This window comes from Ovis canadensis, chromosome 1 (assembly GCF_042477335.2).
Source record: "Ovis canadensis isolate MfBH-ARS-UI-01 breed Bighorn chromosome 1, ARS-UI_OviCan_v2, whole genome shotgun sequence".
NCBI classification, from domain to species: Eukaryota; Metazoa; Chordata; class Mammalia; order Artiodactyla; family Bovidae; genus Ovis; species Ovis canadensis.
In genome coordinates, this window is record NC_091245.1 from 8,945,981 (window position 1) to 8,969,573 (window position 23,593).

Sequence of the window (23,593 nt, forward strand, 5' to 3'; positions counted from 1 at the left end):
CTGTCCATGGGATTTTCCAGGCAACAATACTAGAGTAGGCTGCCATTTCCTTCTCCAGGGGATCTTCCCAACCCAGGGATCACACCCAGGTAGATGCTTTTTACTGTCTGGGATGTTGCTCATGTCACTGAGGAATGAATGAAGTTCTGACACGTCTTTTCACTTTTTTCTTATAAATTATACAAAATACTAACCAACATGCATGTTGGAACTACATTCCTTTGTCAGCTGCAATCGTAGACTGCCTATAGACACAAGAGTCCAGCAAAAATCAAGGAGTTATTCTTTAAGAATCAATAACCTATAAGGGGGACATCCCTGATAGCCTAGTGACTAAGTCTCCAAGCTCCCAATGCTCAGAGTTCAATCGCTGGTCAGGGAACTAGATTCCACATTCTGTAACTAAGAGTTTGCATGCCACAATGAAGACCTGGTACAACACAATAAATAAAAATAAGTATTTTTAAAATACTTTGCTCTTCAGCCTTCCCTTGTAGCTCAGTCAGTAAAGAATCTGCCTGCAATGCAGGAGACCTGTGTTCGATTCCTGGGTTGGGAAGATCCCCTAGAGAAGGAAATGGCAACCCACTCCAGTATTGTTGCCTGGAGAATCCCATGGACAGAGAAGCCTTGAAGGTTCCCAGTCCATGGGGTCGCAAGAGTCGGACACGACTTAGCAGCTAAACCATCGCCATTTAAAAAAAATAGACTATATGAAATCTGCAATAAAAATAGTGTATATTTATTATTTGTATATTGCATGCTATGTATCCTTTTTATCAGCAAAATCTATAATAAACTTAGGCATACATATATATATATATGCCTTCTTATATATAAGAACTTAAATATACAAGTTCCCTTCTCCAGGGAATCTTCCCAACCCAGGGATAGAACTCAGGTCTCCCACATTGCAGGCAGATTCTTAACCAGCTAAGCCACAAGGGAAGCCCAAGAATACTGGAGTGGGTAGCCTATCCCTTCTCCAGCAGATCTTCCCAACTCAAGAATCGAACTGAGGTCTCCTGAATTGCAAGCGGATTCTTTACCAACTGAGCTATCAGGGAAGCCCATATAAATATACACACACACACTCTTTGTCCAGAGAGCCAGTTGTTAAACATCGATCAAGTTGTTAAGCATCAGTCTCCTCATCTGCAAAGTGGGATAATAACACCTACCTGCAGAAAGCTTGTATGAGGATTAGATACAGCCTGAATCTGAAGCAGTCAGCAGAGGGTCACCATCAACACTCACATGTTTGGTAATCACCCCACCTACCCATTCCTGGCCAGGTCAGAGGAAAGCTGGGGACCTGTGCAATTACTTTACTTGGGGTCCTTGTCCTCCACTATAAAAGCCCACCTCTCCTCTTGATTCTATCATCTCTGAGTACTTGTACATCAATCACTCCACTCTTTATGTGTTCTTCTCGCTGGATCACTTCCTTGTGACCTAGAAACATGCCAACATCTATCTTCTCTAGGCTAAAAAAAAAAAAAAAAGTTTATTTCCTGATCTTAAGCTACCATCCCCACTTTGTCTAGGCCTCCTCTGCCAACTTTCTAGACAAAAAAGCCAGCTATCAGGGCTCTTTCCCCCCAGCTCCCACCCACCCCTTACCCTGTTACAATCTGCCCTCCCTCCATAGTGAACCTCATCTCTCAGAATGAGTCTCCACTGACCCACTTGCTGGACCCAACACCTCTGCCCCAACCTCATCGGATTCAATCTCTTCTTGAAATTGCTCTTGTCCTCCATATAGCATTTCTCCAGAGTTTCCTTGTATCTCTGATTATTTCCTTTCCCACTCTAGTCACCATGACGTTCTGCCCTGAGTCAGTTCCCTTTAGTTCCCAGGTTTCAGTCTGTATCCCGTGAAGACAGCGCCTGTGGTCTGTGTGGCTGGTTGTCCAGGAAACACCCATCCTCCCCCACTTTCTTTCTATGACATGTTTCCCTATCACATGGTCCAAGGGCCTAGGGGAGACCGGCTTCACCCCTGGGCTCAAGGAGAGAAGCCAATCAGAGAAACAATATTCCAGCCCTCGCCAGGAGTCAGTTCAGGCATGGACAAGCATGGAAGAGATTATTCCATGACTACAGTATCTAGTATGCCTGTCTTCCTTAGTATCAGAATTGCAGCTGGGCACATGGATGCCCAGGAAAGAAAAAAAAGGCATTCTGTAGCCTCCCATTTAATGGGGTGTGGCCAAGTTCTGTCCAATAGGGCTGAGCAGAACCTAGCAGCAAACAACAGTGTGCCCTTCAGATAAAGGGGCAGGTCTTTCCCTTGCCTGAAGTCACCTCGGACTTAACAGTAAAACCCAGCTTATCGCTTTTCCTCCCGAAATCATTCACATTCAGGGACAGGGGTCCTGTTTTGATTTTTCTTAGTATCACCAACCCCTGGCCCCGCAGCTCCTACAATCTTGTTGCTTTTACTTTCCACCTCCAATCACATGGTCATGAACACAGAGTTCTGGTTTTTTTTGTTTGTTTGTTTTTTTGCTGCAGTGTGCAGCATGCGGGATCTTAGTTCCCTGACCAGGGATCGAACCCATGCCCCCTGCACTGGGAGCACAGAGTCTCAGCCACAGGCCCACCAGGGAAGTCCCAACACTGAGAGCTCTAGGGGGGTTGGGATTCATCGCCACCTCCTCCCCAGCCCACTGTCACACTCCTCGTTGGACCTACGGTTCTTCTCCAGGTGTCTACGGAGCCTCCCTGAGTCCAGTCTCTCCCCAGCCAAATCTGTCCCTGTTGTACCCAAGGCTGATCAGAGCAAGGCGCTGCTCTCCAAGATTGGCCATGCACTGAATTCTCCCGCAGAGCCCAGGGAGAGTTGGATGAGGCCTGGGAAGCTGGTCAGCAGATAATTCTGGTGACCACAGGCTGGGGAAAGCCTGACCCTCAGGGGAACCCAGAGCTTCCTGTCCAGCTGCGTCCAGTACAGACAGGGGCCAGCCTCCAAGCCCTCCCTGCCCCTCCCCACCCCATGCCTCAGAGCCTTTGCTCTCACAGTTCCCACGGCAGGAACGGCTTCTCCTCCCTGATTACAAGGTGAATCCCCATTCATCTCTTAACATCTGTCGCGAATGTCAGCTTCTTTATGGCCTTCTCCCAAATTCGGGCGATGGTTTCCTCCATTTGTCATTCATGCCAACACTTCTTGAGGGCCATTATTAGCCAGGCACTGTAATTACACAGGTAACACACCTACGCTGCCTTTGAGTCTGCGGGTGAGGAGGCAGACGAATAAACAGAACAAGTTCAAAAAAATTTATTGTTATTCTTTTCATCTTTTCTCCCGTTGTAAAAATAATGCACACACATCATAAACCCTCACAAAATTATTTTAAAAAGTCAGTCCCTCTGACATCACTATTACTAATACTTTGGTATAAAATTATCCAGGTTGTATTTACTATTTCACAAAATTGGCTTTCAAGCATACTGTTTTGCCTAATTCATTTTGGACGTCTGTCCACATATAAAGGGATGACAGAGGACAAGATGGTTGGATGGCATCACCGACTCAATGGATATGAGTTTGAGCCAACTCCAGGAGATGGTGAAGGGCAGGGAAGCCTGGTGTGCTGCAGTCCATGGGGTCGCAAAGAGTCGGACACGACTGAGCAACTGAACAACAGCCAAACATAAATGCAGCTGCATCTCCTTCTTTAAGAGCTGTAGCATGTGTAAATGTGCGGGTGAACCACAGCGGACTCAATTCCCGGGTCACAGACATTTCCGTTACGCTCAGTTCTCCTCTATTACCAACCTCACTGTATGAAAAGCTTTGTCTATACATCTGTGTGCATTGGCACGAGGGTCTCTGAAGGATAAAATCCTCGAGGCAGGGACTTCCCTGGTGGTGCGATGGATAAGGGTCTGCCTGGGGAGGGAGGTGGGAGGGGGGTTCATGTTTGGGAACACATGTAAGAATTAAAGATTTTAAAAATAAAAAAATAAAAAACTAAAAAAAAAAGAAAAAAAAAAGGGTCTGCCTGGAAGAAAGATGCTGGACTCCTATCTCCATGCAGCATCATAGAGCTGCAGAGAGAGCACGCTGCTTTGAGGCCTGAACAGGCTGGGCTGTGTCACCCAGGACACTCTGTTTCTGGGCAAAGAAACTCCTGGGATAAGCCAGGAGCGGTGGGGCTTCCACAGTGGCTCAGTGGTAAAGAATCTGTGTGCCAGTGCAGTAGATGTGCGTTCAGTCCCTGGATCAGGAAGACTAAACAATCAGCACAAGGGGTTGGCCCCTGGCTGGAGCTGCAGGGAGTCCCAATAGCTCATATCATGTACAGAGTGTGTTCAGTGAGCCAGGCACTTGCTAAAGGCTTCAGACGAAAGAAAGCATTTCATCCTCGTGGTGATCTCATTATCAGCTCCAGGGTACAGATGAGGAAACTGAGGCACTGACAGGTGACAGGTAAGTGGAGGAGGCAGAATGTGAACCCAGGTGGTCTTATCCACTGCACCCCTCCACCCGTCTCCCCAGCCCCACCCCCTACCCCATCCTACCCCCCACCCCCACCCGCAACTGCAGAAGGACGTTTGGAGTGTTTTCCTGATCTCTCTTTCTGCCAGTGTGCTCTGTGGAGAGGAAAATGACAGCACCCAGACTGAGATAAAATCTCCAGAAACGTTCAATGACTGTATGAACTCATGAATGAACAGAAGCACCCAGAAGGGCTCCAAGACCACATGCTGCAGAATCCTTCCCGGCTCCCTGGCGTCGTCAACGTTGCACATAACGATTCTGATCCAGGGCAAGCCAACAAGGCAGCCTTCTCGGGTCACTTGTTTACACACAGGTGTCTAAGATGCAAACACGGAGGTAGCTGTTCAAGTAACTCATGTGGTTTGGGGTAGAGAGGAATTCTCTAGGAAAGTCTGACTCCGGAGTCATCTGGGACCATTGCACCAGCAAGCCTGTTTGAATCTGATATCAGGAGCCTCCCTGATGGCTCAGTGGTAAAGAATCCCCCTGTCGATGCAAGAGACATGGGTTCAATCCCTGGTCTGGGAAGATCCCACATGCTGCTGAGCAATTAAGCTCATGCACCACAACTATTGAGCCTGTGCTTTAGAAAACCTGGGAGCCACAACTCCTGAGCCCCCACGCTGCAGCTCCTGAAACGCGAGTGCCCTAGAGCCCGTGCTCCTCACGAGAGAAGCCACTGCAGTGAGAACCTGCACCCCACAACTAGAGAAAAGCCCAAGAAGCGATGGAGACCCAGCACAGTCAAAAATAAAAATAAATCTGAAACCAGGATCCAAAGCATTTGCCATCGGGCCATTTCCTTTTTAATTTTCAGATGGCACACAGACACACTCTCCTTTCCCTACCATCTCACGTGCTCAATCGAGTGCCGCCTCCCTTGTCCTGACCAGCTGGTCGCTGGCTGGGAGCTCGGCTGGTCAGGGTGCAGGAACAGAGGGGCTGTGCCACGCAGGAAGGAGGCACCTACCTTGGCTTCAAAGAAGTCCTTGGCACCTCTGACGCCCTCCAGGGCAACATCGATCTCAGAAAGCTTCGCCAGTGCCATCAGCCCGCTGTCCTCCTGCAGTTCTCCCGCAGCGGCCTTGTGGAATATAAGCAGGAACTGCGGGGGAAGGTTGGTAAGGGTCAAAGTCAACGTCACCAGGAGATTTACGGTTCCCTCTGACCCAAGCTACAGTCATTACCGCCATGCCTATCACAAAGGGTGTATGCAAAGGGTGTCCACATGACAAGCTATTTACGTCAACACTGGAAACGTGGGGAACTCCCTGGAAGTCCAGCGGTTAAGACTCCATGCTTCCACTGCAGGGCATGTGGCTTTGATCCCTGGTAGGGGAAACTGAGATCCCATATGCCTTGAGACACAGTCAAGAAAACCAGGTGCTTCCCTGGCGGTCCAGTGGTTGAGCCTCCGCCTTGCGATGCAAGGGACACCGGCTCGATCCTGGTCTGGGAAGACGCCACGTGCCAAGGAGCAACTAAGCCCGGGCACCACAAGTACTGAACCTGTGCTCTAAGAGCCTGGAGGTTACAACTGCTGAAGCCTGCTCACCCTAAAGCCCGTGTTTCGCAACAAAGGAAGCCACGACAATGAGAAGCCTGCGCACAGCAACAAAGAGGGGCCCCTGCTGGCCGCAATTAGAGAAAACCCACATGCAGCAATGAAGACGCACGCAGCCAATAAACAAACAAATACACAATTTTTTTTTTTTTTAAGACCTATCTTCCCACAGGGATGTAGGGGAAAGGGCACCCTCATGTTGATAAGAGTGTAACCTGAATCAAAATTTTTGGAGGGCGTTTTGGAAATATTTACCAAAGATAAAATGCTTTCACCCTTCTAATCATTAATTCCCCTGCTTGGAATCCATCCCTTAAAACATGCACATAAATGCTATATCACATAAAAACATTACATAAAATGGTTTAAGAAGAAGCACTATGCATAAAAGCAAAAAATTGGCAACATCCTGCTTAACAGCCATGAAAGAAAAAGTCCAGTAGATTGGTATGTACTACTTTTAAAACTGAATAACGTAATATTTCTGACATTTTAAGAAGCCATTCCTACTTCCCATTTGTGTCCCATTTTGCCGTTAAACTATTTACCTTTCTCGGTGTTTTCTACTTTACCTCTGTCACTTGCCTTTCAATTTTGTTTACAGTGGAAATGTTTTTCAAAAGCTATCAATCTTTGCTTTTCTCTCACCAGTGTTATCCTTAGAAAATCCTCCCTTGCCACCAAGGTTACAGAAACGATCAAAAACCTGTGTTTTTGTCTACAACTTTTAGGACTCTTTAAAAAAAAAAAACAAACCACATGTAACTATTTAATCTCTGAAATTTATTCTGATCTGTCATGTAAAGGTGATCATTAACCTTATTTTCTTCCACATGGTTAGTTAGTAATCCCCACACCACTTATTGAATAATCCAGCATCTTCCTGAAGATTCAAAATGTGACCTGAATGAATTTGTCTTTAAAGTCAGTCTATACTAAGAGAACACAATACATACAAGACTCTGGAGGATACATTTTAAAATAAACAAGTAAGTCAACCTGAAAGAGCAGTCCTTGCTCTATCTCACCCCTTGCATGTCCTTCCATCACCCCCAAGGCAGTTTTATGGCTTTTTTACTTCTCTTCTTTAAAATTTTTTTGTGAATTTGTCAAACAGCTTCTATACCACTTCCATAATTTATCCATCTAAGAAGAATAGATCTTCTCAGGTGGCTCAGTGGTAAAGAATCCCCCTCCCAAGGCAGGAGACATGGGCTCTATCCCTGGGTTGGGAAAGATGCCCTGGAGGAGGAAATGGCAACCCACTCCAGTATTCTTGCCTGGAGGAATCCATGGACAGAGGAGCCTGGTGGGCTACAGTCCATGGGGTTGCAAAGAATCAGACATGACAGCATCTGAGCGCATACACACACACACACACACACACAATATGTATGCCTAAAGGGAAATTTCCATTTTCCTCTAAAGATTGTCTTCCCCAAGAGGAAAGAACATTTTCTAAAGCAGAGTGAGAGTAAGACAAGCTCAATGAACTTTTTCCAAATTCCAACTTGAATGTCTCTTAACGCCTAGAGGGAAGCGTGTCTCATTTAAGGGAAAGTCTGAGCTTCCACCATCACCACCCCCGAAAAGCCTTGCCGACAAGTCCTTCCTTGTCATTCTCGCTTCGAGGGTCCTAACTCCACTGTGGACTTCACCAAAAATAAAGCAACCGGTGAAGCAAGATGTTGCAGGACTTTCAGCTTCACGGAGGAGGCCGCCACTGTGGTCAGCTTGGCTCGACAGAAATGCCACGGTCACCCACCTGCAGCTTCAAACTCTCTCACTAGAGGCCGGCAAAGACTCAGTTTGCAGCAGACTCTCAGAGCCAGAACACCGGCTCCAAAGAAGACTTGGAAATCAAGCCTGTTGAAGGAGGAGAGGTTCCCCCAAGAAAAGGATGGGGGACAAGGGGGCTGGGGGATGGTGGTGAGCGGGCTCTCATAGAAGAGACTGAAGATCCCTGCACACGTGAGCCTCAGAGAGAGGGAAAGAGTAAAACACCCAACCGTGCCTCAGTCCCCTATGTATCCTTAAAGCACTTAGCAGAAGCCACCCTCCTTCCCAAGTCTTTATAAGGAGGACACAAAACAGGTTGCCCCTCCGGAGCTTAGGAAAGACGGAGCACCGCCCCCAGCCTAGCACCAACCCTAGCGACCTGGGGCAGGGGAGTCTCTTCTGTAAAATTCATTTTTCTTACTCTGCAGCAGAGATAACAATGTAGGTGTTTACAGGAGGGTTTGGGAAGATCCTCTGGAGGAAGAAATGGCAACCCACTCCAATATTCTTGCTTGAAAAGTTCCATGGACAGAGGAGCTTGGTGGGCTAGAGTCCATGGGATCGCAAACAGTCAGACACGACTGAGTGACTAAACACCACCAGCAAAAGGGCTTAAAGTATTCCTCAACAGTCCTTTCCTCTGAGTGGATCCCGGCCACAAGTGCTCACTCTCAACTTTGCCGGCTCACAGGTAACCACCAGCAGCTCTGTCACAACTTAGGGGTCTCCCTACCCCAGCCAGTTAAAGAAAAAGGATCCAGCTCAACTCGAAAATCTCCAGCTTTCCTTAGAGCATGCCAGACTTTCCCATTTAATGTATCACAATCACCAACCCCTGAATGACAATTTCTCCAACTGCCCAGCCTTGTTTGTCTTCCTATTTATAGTCCACAAAGACTGGTATGTTGTAGAGAATTGGAAAGTGTCCTAGCTGTGACTCTGAGCAAAGAGGGGGGAGGGAAGGAGAAGCAGAAAACAAAGAAACAGAGAGAACTCACAAAGCTAAAAAGCAGTTTCAGACATGAGCTAGAAAATGCTTGTGATGAATTTAAGGGAATTTTTAATTTTGTGGCTCTGACTGGTGATACAAACACTTGCCCACATTAGTTGGAGCTTTTAGGTGGCTAGTGACAGAAACACACTTGTTGGCTTAAGCAAAAAGGAGGTATTCATTATAGAAATAGGATATCTCAAAAGCCAAGGGCAAAATACAGTGGTCTGGATGAAGATTGGAATGGGGAGAGCCAATGTGTTCAAGACCAGAAGCCACATTCTCTTTCAAGCTCTTATGTCTGGACCACATGGCAGAAAATGGCCAATCCGCACTGAATTATCCTTGCAGGAACAGCCACCTGCAGAGCCAGTGTGCCAAATTCCAGCCCCAAATTCCCAGATACAGAATCCAATTGACCTAATCTGGCCACGGGTCCATCCACGGTCCAATCAACCATAAACAGACAGGGGTGCAACCCAGGACAGCCAGGGCTGCCAGGGACCCTCTTAGGGAAGGTAGGGTGGGAGGAGAAAAGAAGACCTACGTTTCCAGTGTGTGCTTATGTGTGCATGTGCGCTTGCTCACTCGTGCCTGACTCTTTGAGACCCTATGGACTGTAACCTGCCAGCCTCCCCAGTCCATGGGATTTTCCCGGCAAGAATACCGGAGTGGGTTGCCATTTCCTCCTCCAGGGGAATCTTCCTTCCTGGGTCTCCTGCACTGGCAGGTGGATTCTTTACCACTGAACCCCCTGGGAAGTCACCCAGTTCCCAGGACTGACAGGTAATCTAGTAAACCCCTTATCCAGCCTTTGTACAAAACCACCACATGTCTGGTCTTGGAGCAACTCTGCTTTGAGACAGATGTAATGGAGTTAGTAAGGACTACAAGAAAAAGGGAGGAAGATATTGAGGTCTCTCTGTCTGCCTCCAAAGGAGACTGAGGTGAGGAGGCCTAGAATCTGATTCTAGATCCCTAGAGCTACGGAGATAGAACTGCTAACTCCAGTGCATCCTGTGACTTCTCCTACATGTCTGTACATGTACATAAACTATAAATGCAAACAATTATCTTTTACACACAGTTTGGAAATATGCTTTTGTTGCTGCTTCTCACACTGTCAACATTTGTCCTCTGGTCATCAAACACTGTGCTAGATCATCATTTTTAAAGGCTCCTTGTGTGCCATTTTGTTAAATACCCCGAATGTGCACATATAATTTTCATAATTGGAAAAGAAATGGTTTAAAAAGAAAGATCAATTCCCTTGAACGTTAGGGGAAGGTAGCAACCTGGTGCTTAATAGAAACATATTTTCTGTATCAAAGGGCTTTTCTTTAGATGTAACTCACTTCAGTCAAGTTAACCTCCCCCCCCAAAAAAAAAAGGGAATATGAACTCACCAAGCACCCACTAAGCATCAGGTCAGGAAGGCACTATAGAAATGAGACATTTTGTCTGTCTGGCAGCTCCTGCCACATATGATGATGGTGGTGGAGCGGTTTTATGATGCCCTGCGGCACATGACCTGAATCTAACCAATCACAGTATCCTGGATGCAATGATTGGTCCAGGAGGTGGGCATGTACCCCTATGAGGGCCAATCAGAAGCCTTCTTCTGAGACTGCTATGGATTATGGGATGAAGTAGCCCTCCATCCCCTGGGGCAATGTAGCCTGGAGCTGCCAGCAACCATCATGGCAAGCACCAGGGACAACACCCTATTTGGAAAGAAAGGATGTAGAAAAAAGCACAGTCAAGGTACAGCAAGAGAAAATTACTGATTACTTGTGCCTAAAACACTTTCACTTCATTTCCTAGGTATGTGAACCAAGAGTCACCTATTCTTTCCTTGTTTAAATTAGTTAGCATTCTCTTTCCATCACTAACAGTCAAGCATTCTAACTGATAGAGGCATAGAAAGAGAACTTTGTCCTCAAAACAGTCCCTAGCAAAAGCTGTTAACAGCCCTATTTTAAGGACATAAAAACTGAGGCTGAGAAATAATGTGTTCCAGTTACACAGCTCTGTGCGGAAGATGGAGGCTGGAATGTACACCTCTTTTCATTACACAAACTCAGCATCAGCCCACTGGTGGCTTACAACATGGGTGGATACTGGCAGAGTGAAATCCTAAGAGCAGGAGTTTGGGCTGTGGAGTACTGTGTGGCAAACGCATCCACACTTCCAATTCTGTACCTCTGGGCACAACTCCTAGAGATGGGGCCACAGTGGGGCTCTGAATTGACAAAGGACTGAATGTGAACACCCCTGAAGACCTGTAGGTGGGTTGAGTACCCACAACAAAACCCTTTGGAAATGTCCAAGCCTCAGATCGAAATGGCCAAACCAACAGCTAACCAAAAGCTAACTGAGCATCTTGGAAACAGAGAGGGGCGCATGCAGGAGGATCCTGGGTCAAACAGAGGGGAGGGATTTTCAGTTGGTGACTTGCATAGATGTCTAAGCACCCTCGATTTCCGTTCCCCTGAGGTTAAAACTTTGCCACAGAAGTTCTTTCCCCAGCAGTGCCTCCAAAGCTTCACCAAGGCGAAATCCTTTACTTTCTACATCCCAGGGGCACCCAGATTATTGCTGTCGTTATGTGTGCTCAGTCATGTCTGGCTCTTGGTGACCCCATGAACTGTAGCCTGCCAGGCTCCTCTGTCCATGGGATTCCCCAGGCAAGAATCCTGGAGTGGGTTGCCATTTCCTCCTCCAGGGTATCTTCCCAACCCAGGGATCGAACCCACGTCTTCTGCATTTCAGGCTGGTTCTTTACCACTTGAGACATTGGAAAGAAAGAGTTAAAGCCTAGCATGATGCATGAACAAGACAAAGGATTGATATATTATTATTAATAATTTGTAGTAATACAAATGAGAGGCAAGGGAACCAGAGAGGCAGCCGCAAAGTTGAACGTGGTAAATGATGGTGGCAGGCTGTCTCCCAGGCCCAGCCCTGAGCCGGGATCTGATTTCAGGCAAGTGCTGACCTTCTCGGTCTTCTAGCTCCTTAGCTCTGAAATGAGAAGTCTGGCAGCAGATTACCCTGAGGGTTACACCCAACACAGGTTTTCCATCATCTACCTCCACATCAGCCAGTTGAGGAAAGGAAGAGATGGGGGATTCTGAAGTTGATCTGTGAGCAGCGAAAGGCACGGTCAGCTGGGGAAGGGGCTCAAGGCTGCAAACTCAGCTTCAGAGAGAACCGCCCCTGGCCCCCAGCCCCTGCAACCAGGAAGCACAGCCAAAGGCCCTATCTAGCCTGGACAGACCAGTGTTTGGCCAAAGTTCTCACCCTCAGAAACCAGGATGCCAGCACTCCACTGTTTCTGGAATAATCAGGGTTAAACACCAGAAGACAAGGACTGTCCTCTCTTCTTTCAGCTTCCAAGGGTCCCAAAAGAGACACGACTGAAAACGAGACCACAGCAGCTGGGCTAATGTCCAAACCTTCAGCCTGGATGGTCTTGCCAAGTTATTCTAATACCAGGTCATGAATACATCTAAAAACCTTTCAGTAAAACTCAAACACACAAGACATGCAATTCCCTTCCTTGTGGAGCTGCATTCTTGCCATGGAAGAAACCCAGTGGCCTTGAGATTTATTCCCCAAAGTAAAAATGGCTGAGGTTTTCACCCATTGGGAAATCAGGTGGATCTATGTGTATTCTTCCAGGAATATATCTATATGTACACAATTTTGCTCACAATTCCAGGGGTCCAAAGACCAAAAACCTATCCTGGACTTCTTTGGAGGAGAAGGTTCAGGGGCAGAAAGTAAGACCCTTTGTTTAATTGTTTTTTTAAAAAACTACTTTAAAATGCTTATTTTAAAAATTAATGGGCTTTCCAGGTAGTTCAGTGGTAAAGAATCCATCTGCAAGCAGGAGATAAGGGTACGATCCCCAGATAAGGAAGATCCCCTGGAGAAGGAAATGGCAACTCACTCCAGCATTCTTGCCTGGGAAATCCCATGGACAGAGGAGCCTGGAGGGCTATATCCATGGGTTTGCAAAGAGTCAGTCAGGACTTAGTGACTAAACAACAACATACAAATTAACAGTTTAAATATATTTTTCAAGTGTGAAACTAAAAACCACTGAAACTTTGCACCCACAAACATTCACTATGAATGTTTTAGTGAACATCCCTCCAGATTGCTCAATACTTACCATTTTACCCAAAGGAGGCTATCCTCCCCAGAGTGATTTTCAAACTGCTTGCTGAGCATTTTCTCATGCCAGCACTGTGGTTCACTAGCTCCTTAAAGATATGTTAAAAAGCAGAACTGCAGGTTAAATATCCAAGCAGCTCTCCAGAGAGGCCCAAGACATTGTGTAGTCCAGGGGACGGTAAATCAGCGGGTCCTCTCAGGGACCCTCACCCTCCAGGGGCTCACGGCCAGGACGCAGGTACCTCACGGAAGCTGAGTTTGCCATCAAAGTCCTCGTCCACCTCCTTGATCATGCTCTTCAGGCCCAGGTGGGTCTGGGGGGCCCCCAGCTTCTCCATCATCAGCTTCAGCTCCATCAGGTCAATGAAGCCATCCCTTCCAGCATCATACCTATGGGGTCAAACGCAGGGCACTGGTGAGGGATAGCCATGGCCAGGACCAAAAGACACTTGTTAACCTACCAAATGTGAAATGCTTTTGGCTTTAGTTACTTAACAATGACTCAAACTACTCCTGCCTTGCAATGGCCACCAGGGTCACTGCGTTGGAAGGTCCCTGGCCTCTCCTTCAACACCTCTGGACTCTGCAGGGCCCAACTCAAAGTGGGTCTTGGACTCCAGGAGTGTTTTCATATCTGTTAATGCCTTAATTAGGCCATAAGTTTCCTGAGGATGAAAAACATGCCTGTTTACCTATATTTTTCCCTGTTTTAGTCAACAAACATCCACGGAACTCCTAACCCTGGACAATGGGAGGGCTGCCACAAGGCACCCCATGCACCCGCTCTATTACACTGACGGTTCTGGAAGCTTCCTTCAGTCACCGGTCCCTGGGTCCCCATCACCCCATTTCCATCTACCTCTCCTCTCGTCCACAGGTCTCCTGTCTCTGGAAGCTGCTTTTCCGACCTGGCACTCTGGTTTCACGCTTAGCCCTCCGGCTCCCAGATATCCAGTCCCCAGGTCTGAATGGTCACGCCTGGATGTTACAGATGAGCCGGGACTTGGCACAATACTCTTGGCCAAGTTTCGACACAGGGCCAGCACCTCTGCTGACGGTGCCCCCAGCCCTCAAGCCTCCCCACGGCAGGGATCCTGGCCCTGCCCTGTACTCCGAGTGCCTGGGTCAGCCCTGTGGGACCCTTCCTCAGCCTCTGTTCTTATCCCCCAGCCACTCCACCCAGCCCCACCCCCAGCATCCTTCTCTACACACTTGGGCTATTATGGAGCTTCTCACAGACTCCCTGGCTCTTCTCCTAGCAAATCCATCCTATTCCCCACTGCCCAGAGATCCCTTGTTACTACAGCATGAACATCATGCGTTAAAATCAAATCCATTCAGAACAGCCCAAAGGTGGGAACAACCCCAGACTCCCCTGACGGATGAACAGATAAGCAAAATGAGGTATATCCATACAATGGGACATTATATGTTCACGCAGTAGCATATTATTCTCCATTTTAAAAATGAAATTCTGGTCTTCCTTGGTGGTGAGGTGGATAAGAATCCACATGCCAGTGCAGGGAACATGGGTTTGATCCCTGGTCCAGGAAGATCCCAGATGATGCAGAGTAGTTAAGCCCAGGAGCCACAACTACTGAGCCCATGGGCAGCAACTGCTAAAGCCTGGGCACCGAAGAGCATGTGCTCTGCAACAAGGAAAGCCGCCGCGATGAGAAGCCCACGCGCTGCAACTAGAGAAAGCCCTTGTAGCAACGAAGACCCAGCGAGGTAAAAAAATAAACAAATAAAATTATTTTAAAAATGAAATTCTATACTTTGCTGACAAAGGTCCATACAGTCAAAGCCACGGTTTTTCCAGTAGTCATGTCTGGATGTGAGAGTTGGACTATAAAGAAAGCTGAGCGCAGAAGAATCGATGCTTTTGAACTGTGGTGTTGGAGAAGACTCTTGAGAGTCCCTTGGACTGCAAGGAGATCCAACCAGTCATCCTAAAGGAGATCAGTCCTGAATATTCATTGGAAGGACTGATGTTGAAGCTGAAGCTCCAATACTCTGGCCACCTAATGCGAAGAACTGACTCATTGGAAAAGATTCTGATGCTGGGAAAGAATGAAGGCAGGAGGAGAAGGGGACAACAGAGGATGAGACGGTTGGATGGCATCATCGACTCAACGGACATGAGTTTGAGCAAGCTCCAGGAGTTGGTGATGGACAGGGAAGCCTGGTGTGCTGCAGTTCATGGGGTCAAAAAGAGTCGGACACGACTGAGCGAATGAACTGGATACATGCTACAACACAGATGAAACTTGAGAACATTATGCTAAGATTGAAATAGACCAGACACAAAAAGACAAACCTGCAGAATTCCACTTATTTGAGATTTCCAGAATTCCTAGAGTAGCTACTAGAGACCAGGGGAAGAGGGGTGGGGTGGGAGTTACTGTTTCATGGTTTAGAGTTTCAATTTGGGATGAAGAAAAGGTCCTGGAAATGGAAGGTAGTGATGGTTACACAAGAATGTGAGCATATGGTGAGCTCAACACTTAAATGGTTAAGATGGCAAACATTATGTATATTTTACTACAGTTAAAAAAAATTAAATACCAACAAACAAAAAACCAGACTTCTTGACTATCTGTCCTGCCCACCCTCAACTCCACAAAAGAAACCACCATTGTTGGGGAGCACACCACACCCGTAGCCTGTGGGCATCCAGAAATCTAACCATGTGGGCTGGTGGTATTTTGAGGCCCACGTGGTCTTGCTGGAGATGAAGCCTAGTACTCCCCAGGGTGCTGTGTTCCAGCCACAGTGGCCAGCTCATGCCGTTCATCCCACCCACAACATACTCCCACCCCACCCTCCTTGGTGGCCTTTTCTGTCCCCTGGAGCCAAGGAGCTTGCCCCACTTCCTCTAATCTCCAACAGCACAGTCTGCCCTCTGTTCTTCAACAGAAGCCACCTCCTCCAGGCAGCTCTGTGCTCCCCCTGGACTCCCACCGCCTTCTTGGCTGGAAGGATCACGTTGCAAAAGTTCTGTGCTAAAGTTCACAGATGAGTCCCCTGGAAGTTCTTGGTGGGCTCTGAGAACCCTGAAGGACAAGACAGGTGTTCCAGGGCGGTTTCCAGGTGTGCCAGCGTTTGCAGGAAGCAGGCAGAGCTTATAAATCACAGATGGACTGGCTCAGGATCTAGTATCATCAACATGATTTGTGAGCACTTAAAAGAGGAAGCAGTGATTGCCAGGGGTTCCCTAAAAGTGTTTCAGGGATTGGCCATATTTTCTTGGTTTTTAGCTTAAAAAAAAAAAAAAATAGCTTTATGACTCTTCCCTGGTGGTCCAGTGGTTAAGAATCCGCCTGCCAGTAGAGGAGACACAGTTTCAGTCCCTGGTTCAGGAAGATCCCACATGCCTTGGAGCAGAAGCTAAGCCCGTGTGCCACAACTCCTGAAGCCCGAGTGCCTGCGCCCCTGCTTGCCACAACTAGAGAAAGCCCATGCACAGCAATGAAGACCCAGAGTAGTCAAAAATAAATAAATAAATAATTTTTTAAAAAGAACTTGAACATTGAAAATAGCACCTTTATTGAGATACAATGTATATACCACAAAATTCACTCTTTCAAATTGAAGTGGAAGTGAACGACCGACTCTTTGTGATCCCGTCGACTATACAGCCCATGGATTTCTCCAGGCCAGAATTCTGGAGTGGGTAGCCTTTCCCTTCTCCAGGGAATCTTCCAAACCCAGGTCTTCCGCATTGCAGGCGGATTCTTTATCAGTTGAGTCATCAGGGAAGCCCAAGAATACTGGAGTGGGTAGCCTATCCTTTCTCCACCAGATCTTCCAAACCCAGGAATCGAACTGGGGTCTCCTGCATTGCAGGTGGATTCTTTACCAACTGAGCTATGGTGGCGCAGTTTAAATTGCACACCTCAGTGATTTTTAGCATATTCACAATGTTGTAGAACTATCCATCACTGCCTATTAATAACTCCTCAACATTTTCATCACCCCCGAAAAGAGCTCCATGCCCTGCAGCCATTCCCCATCCCCTCTTCTCAGTCTCCTGCAACCACCAGCTTGCTTTCTGTCTCTATGTGTTTGCCTGTTCTCGGCATTTCATACAAACGGAATCATTCAATATGTGACTTTTTGGGTCTGGCTTCCTTCACTTAGGGTAATGTTTTCAAGGTCCACCATGTTGTAGCACACATCAATCACTATTTTATTCTTGTTATTTATCGCTGAATAATATTCTATTGTATAAATATACCATATTTTGTTTATCATTCTTCAGCTGAGAGACATGTGAGTTGTTTCCACTTCTGGCTATGATGAATCATGCTGCTATGAACACTTCTGTCCAAGTTTTGTATGGACATATGCCTTCATTTCCCTTGGGTCAATATCCCAGAGCAGAAATGCTGGGTCGCTTGCTTTTGAAACAAGATGGTCAAGCAGGTCCACCAGAACACCAGGACCGACTCTATCAGAATCAGCAAGGCCCTCTATCAGGCTTCTGGAGGGAAAGATAAACAGGGGTAGATGCCCATGCAATTCAGTGGCTGGCCTGTTAGGTAGGTATAGGTAGGCCACCTAGGAAGAGTGCTGACTGTCAGATTTGCTGGGACAGGGCTTCCCAGCTGGATCAGTGGCAAATCCGCCTGCCCAGGCAGGAGACACACATTCAACCCCTGATCTGGGAAAAGATCCCACATGCTGCGGAGCAACTAAGCCCGCGCACCACAGTGAAGAGTGGGCCCCATCACAGCGTGAACGGACCTTGAAGACGTTATGCTAAGTGAAAGTAAGTCAGATGCGAAAGGACAAATTCTGCATGATTCCAGCTGTCTGACATTCCGAGAATAGTCAGATTCACAGACAGAAAGGAGAATGGTGGCGGAGAGAGTGGGGAGTAGGGAGTTACTGTTTATCATAGTAACTTCACTTGTGAACGACTCTGAGACTCTACAGACTGCAGCCCCCCAGGCTCCTCTGTCTGTGGGATTCTCCAGCCCAGAACGCTGGAGTGGGTTGCCAAGCCCTTCTCCAGGGGATCTTCCCGACCCAGGGAAGGCCGGCTCTGAGCGTTGCGAGCTGCAGTCCACGGCGTCGCAAAGAGTCGGAGGCGACCTAGCGACTCAACAATACCAAGGAAGACCTTCCTGGCAAAAACAGCTAACACAGGACCTGAGGTGAGAAGAGCTCTTACAAACAGGCCGGAGGGATGGTCTCTGGTTCAGGGAGTCCTGCTCCAAGTGAACAGGCTTCTCTAGTGTGGAACTTTCCAAAGCCTTCCATATGGTCATGTGTCCGAGGGCAACAGCGCTCGGGCCACACGGTCCTCTGAGTTCAGGGACTTTCCACTGGGGGGAGGCTCCTCTAAGGAATCATTCCAAGGAAAACACTTGGGGAAACAGCTTCTCAGGGCAACACTACCTCAGAAAGGTGGCCAGGTGAACGGCCCCTGTGCTCTGCCCTCCAGGCCCAGAGTGTGGACGGGTGTTCCCTGCCCTCTGCTCAGCACACGATGCCCGTCCCAACGAAGTCTGCAGAGGAAACGGAAGCCGAAGATGGGGTGCATCCAAGATACAGATCTTCCTGGGCAGAGGCTGAGGGTCGGGGTCCGAATCCGGAGAAGAAAGGGAGGGAAATGAAAGGAAGACAGAACAGCTGAAATGCTCAAGGGTGAGGAGAATGGCCTCGGGAACCGGAGGTGAACTGGGACGAGACAAGAAAAGGTCAGGGAACAAGGCAGGAGTTTGTCCTCGCCCGGCAGGGGCAGGGAGGACCAGGGCCACCCCCCATCACCTGAGCCTGCAGCCAGCACGGGCTCCCCAGCCCAAAGTGCCGTCAGGCTGGGGCTGTGGGCAGCGAGGGGCTCGGAGACCTTACCCCTGCATTTCTCCGGGGTTCTGACTCAGAAGGGCCATGAAGGGTTGGAAAACTTCTCTTAAGCCCTCAAGCCTGAAATACTTTCCAGGCCTAAGAACAAAGGCCAAATGTATGAGAAACAGCCTTGGTGAAGGCTGGGCAGCAGGTGAAAGGAATTCACATTTCTTTAAATAGGCAGGAAATTGGGGGTTGACCATAGTGGATGTAGAAGCCCACCACCTCGGGGGGGCGGGGCAAATCCCAGGAGGAGGAAAGGGCCGCCATCCGGCCAGAGGGTCAGTTTGGCCCAGGAATAACGCCCGTGTGTGGACAGAGAGGGGACGTCTCCGAGGGAAGAGGGGCAGGGAAGACAGGGGTCACGAGCCAGCCAGCGCCTCCACTCCCAGGGACCCAGCAAAGACTGCGTCCCTTTGTTCCTGCCTGAAGCACCAGCCAAGCACCGTCGTTAAGTCCCGGCCAGACTAGAAAGAGACCACATTAGTGGTGTCCCCGCCCTCCCCTTGGAACTGGGATTCGTAATCCTGAAGCACGCCCTTCTCCCTTTAAAGTGACCGTCTCTCAGGGTTGGTCCACAGCCACCTCCTCCAGGGCCTGCATTTACAAGGCAGGCAGAAAACCCCTCCCAGGTGGCCCCTCATCATCTCACTGTTTTATCTGCTCCTCTCAAAGCATCCGATGACCGTCTGCTGTCGGCGCAGACAATGGGGTTCAAAGCACCTAGTAACTACCACTGGTCTGCTTTGCAGCTCACACACATTGTCTCATACAGGAACCCTTTCAACTTTCCTATGAAGAATTAATAATAGACGCCTGCGTTTACTCTTTATTGAGCACTTCCTAAGTGCCAGGCACTGTGCTAAGTCACCTTATTTAATTCAGCAGGCTGTGAGGCGGTTATTAGTCACCCCCCTTAACAGGTGGTGATAGAGTGCATACATGGTATTCCAACAAACAGACCACTAGTTAACTGCGAGAGTTAGATGTTTTACAATTTGTATCTGATGACGTTGGCAGAGATAACAGGAGCCGTGCTGCTGAGTCCTATTGGCATCCCCTTAAGTCCTTGGCTCCTCCTCTACCAACATCTTAGCTCCATTCACCAGTTTTTTTCCCCCTATAATTTAAGTTTTAACCCACATTTTCCCTCTTAAAGGCAGTCTAGGATATTAAAAAGAAAAGCCACTCATGGTCCCAAGACACCCCCTGCCCCACCCCAACCTTGTTTGTCTCCTGGGGCTTCTTTCTAGCCCTCTTCTGGATTGGTGAGATTTTTCTCTTGCTTTTGCTTTGAAAGGTCCACATTCCCTTCCTCTTGCTATTCTCCAGGATCTCTGAGGGGGGAGATTCCAGTCCTGTCAGAGGTGCACATGGCCCTGCAGATACAGGCCTGGGTGCAGTCCCAGCCTTGCCATTCATGTGGGAGAGACGGGCTAGCAAGCCCACTGCAGACTATCACTGAGCTATCTGTGCCTTGCAGAGCTGCCGAGGGGCCAAAAAAGATAACCCACCAGCTCTGGCCCCTGTGCCTGGTAAGCGTGCGGTGGGAGGGAGCTATATTTAAAAGTAGGACCTGTCCGCAGCCATGAAGAGGAAGCAGACGACTTCCAGGGCTGCTGCTGAAGAGGTACCGACACCCACTGGCCTCAAACAGCATCCAACACCATTAGCATTCTGGAAGAAACTGCAGTCCACAGCCTGCTGCGGCTCCTTGGGCTGAATTTCCAGGAAGCCCTTATAGAATAACTCTTGTCACCCAGCCTGTCCTGATGACAGCATCAGATCTGCCCTCCAAGGCCTCACTTGAAGGCTTCCTGACTCTGACTGGGGCCATCACTGGCTGGTGGAATGGGGTGGGATGAAGCAGGATGGTCTGAGGTCCCCAAACTGGGCCTATGACCTGGGAAAGCCCCCAGCCTGGCCAAAGGGGCCCAAATGAGCCCTAAGTCTCAGCCTGCCAAAGGCCCTGCCAGTAAGGGAGAGAGGCAAGGGGGCAGGGCCAGTTTCCAGCGTCCACCCAGTGCTGGTCCATGAATGGCTTGCTCTCTGGGCTCCACTGTGCAGAGCCCCTGGGTTTTCTTGGGTTTCACCTCCCCAGAATAATCCTGCTATCAAGGAAGAAAGAAGCGGGCCAGCCTTTTGTCTGCCTGGGGCTCGGCCATCAGAAACCACCCTGGGGATCCCCAGAGGGTAGAGGGTTCTCAGGAAATGGCAGCACCCCAGAAAATGCCTTACTCTTAATGTTGGGGGAGGGGTGCCTAGGCCTCAGGGCACCAGGAGCTCGGAACACCCGGCTTTCCCCCAGAAAATCCTGGTACGGGAATCACGCGCTGCCTCTTCAGACAGGCAGGCTCTGGCCACTCAAAGTGTGGTCCCTGGACCAGTGGCCCAGGATTGTCTAAGACGCAGAATTTCCTGTCCCTCCCCAGACCTGCTAAATCAGAACCTGCGTTTTCACAAGGTTCCCCCTGCTGGCAGGCTCTTTCAGGTAGGAGAAGGGCACTGTACCAGACTATGCCCGAAGCATATGGCCTTTCCCAGGGCCTGTGGGTGTCCCAACAGTGTCTACCCAGATGAGCTCAGCCCCCTCCCCCAGGTCAGTTCATTTCATTCACCGAGTAGCGTCTGACTCTTTGCAATCCCATGGACTGTAGCACACCAGGCCTCCCTGTCCATCACCAACTCCCGGAATTTACTTAAACTCATGTCCATCGAGTCGGTGATGCAATCCAACCATCTCGTCCTCTGTTGTCCCCTTCTCCTCCCGCCTTCAGTCTTTCCCAGCATCAGGGTCTTTTCCAAGGAGTCGGTTCCCCCAGGTCACAGGGCTGGGTTCCTCCTCCAGGCCTCCCTGCCTGCCCCTTCTCTGAGGCCCTGGTTTCCTGTCTTTTGTGCAGTACCCCCGGCTCTCAAATTATCTGTCCCTTCTTCCTCCCTTCTTCCTCCTCTCCCTCCTGATTTACTGCAGACTGAGAAAGCCCGTCTCCAAGTGTGTTACCACTGCAGGCAAACTAGGAGTCCGCAGGCTCTGAGGAAGGGGGACTCTGAGGAATTAAGCACAAAAGCCTGAGCCCAGAGTCTGATTTCCAATCAGGCTGCCCCCGGCCGCCTCCATTCACTCAGTCACCACCTGGCTCGGGTCTACCTGGGGCCTCTCCAGAGATGAAAGAGAACACAGAGACCGGTCCCAGCGGGGAGGCAGAGGTACAGACGGCTGAGCTGTGATACGGCCGGAGCTTAGGCAGAGCTGGGTCTGACAGCAGCAAGGCTGCAGAGCCCTGGGAGGGAGCCCCAGTCCCCAGTAAGGTCCACGGGGGATAGGATGTCTCAGAAGTGGGCAGGGGGTCCGGCCCCACAGGCAATCTGGGAAAGCTGTGTCTTCCTAAGGGGGAATGGGGGCAACCCCCAAAGAGTATGAAGCAGAGAGGCGACATCAGATAGGTGCTTCAGAAAAGAACTCTCAGCTCGGTGTGCAGGATGGATGGCGGGGTGGGGGTGGGGAGAGGGCGGTCATGGAGTGAGGAGACTAAGGCGGCTGGGGGAGCACACAGTACCCATCATGGAGAGATGTGGGGAGGGCGGAGGTGGCGTGGCAGTGGCTCTGGGTCAGGTGAGCACCAGCCTCCCCTGTCCTGTGTGCAGCCCGTGCTGCGGGAATGCACCTCTGGCTGATACCCTGCTTCTTCTGGAAAGAGGCCAGCACATTTACCATCTCATCCTCTGCCACTGGAGGAGCTGGTTAGATAGTGCTCGATGGACATGAGTTTGAGCAAACTCCGGGAGATAGTGGAGGACAGAGGAGCCCAGCACGCTGCTGTTCTGTGGGGTCACAAAGTGTCAGACACGATTAAGTGACTAACAACCACAGCAGCAGCACCTCGACAGGCTGCAGGAGACTAGCCCCCCGTAGGTCCATACACAGTGTCTGGAAGCTTATAATGAAAAGGAGGGTGGCAGAGCAGAGCTGAGGCGCCACCCCCACCCCTACAGAGCACCCACGGTGAGCTCAGGGCCCCGCCAGACAGCAGAGAGGATACAGAGTCAGGCTGCTGCTACCTAGGGTGTTGAGAGAAGCAGGGAAACCTGCTTTGTCCCAAATGCCTGCAGTGGGAGAGCACTGCCTCCACCAGGGACCCTCAACATGGATTCAGAAGGAGACGGAACCGAGGGTGAGCTGGGCTTCCCCCAGTCCATGCTCTCAGGCTGCAAAAGGCTTCAAACTGGGAGGCTCTAGCTACACGCAAATTCTCTCACTGATGCCAGCACCCCAAGCCAGGCACCCCGTGACCACCCCCACCTCAGCCCCGAGAGGAACGTGCCAGTGACACCAGTTAACAGGTCAGGACTGCAAAGTGCTTCAGCCACACGCAGGGTCCAGGTGCCAAGAACCCTCTGGCCACGAGTGACAAGGTAGGGAGGATGAGCCCTGGAAAGCTTCTGACCTGGCAAATGAAACAGGGCATAGTTGGGCCCACGGGAGCCCGGGTGGGCTCCTCCAGAGGAAGGCAGAGGATGGCAGGAGATGGGAGTGTGTTTCTGGTGTCAGACATCCCTGGTTCAAGGTCCCAGTGATATTCTGGGCTATGTGTCCTTGGTTTGGGTTTTGTCTGGGTTCTGCCCCAGAGTGACTCCCTTCTCACGAAGATCACAGGAGGCAGATAAGCTCTCAGCTCATCAGCAAGGGCACCCCCTCTCCTTTTTATTTTTT

The 23,593-nt window shown here is 49.5% G+C and overlaps 1 protein-coding gene across 1 annotated transcript in view; it reads right to left on the bottom strand.

Annotated features, from left to right (window-relative positions):
* The window catches only part of EFHD1 (EF-hand domain family member D1), a 43,625-nt gene that overhangs the window by 4,672 nt on the left and 15,360 nt on the right, over positions 1 to 23,593 (bottom strand). Inside the window, exons 2-3 of the mRNA XM_069585538.1 lie at positions 13,269 to 13,416; positions 5,481 to 5,615 (exon numbers count right to left, since the gene is read on the bottom strand). Of these exons, the coding sequence (XP_069441639.1) occupies positions 5,481 to 5,615; positions 13,269 to 13,416 (283 nt within the window). The remainder of the gene's footprint in view (positions 1 to 5,480; positions 5,616 to 13,268; positions 13,417 to 23,593) is intronic.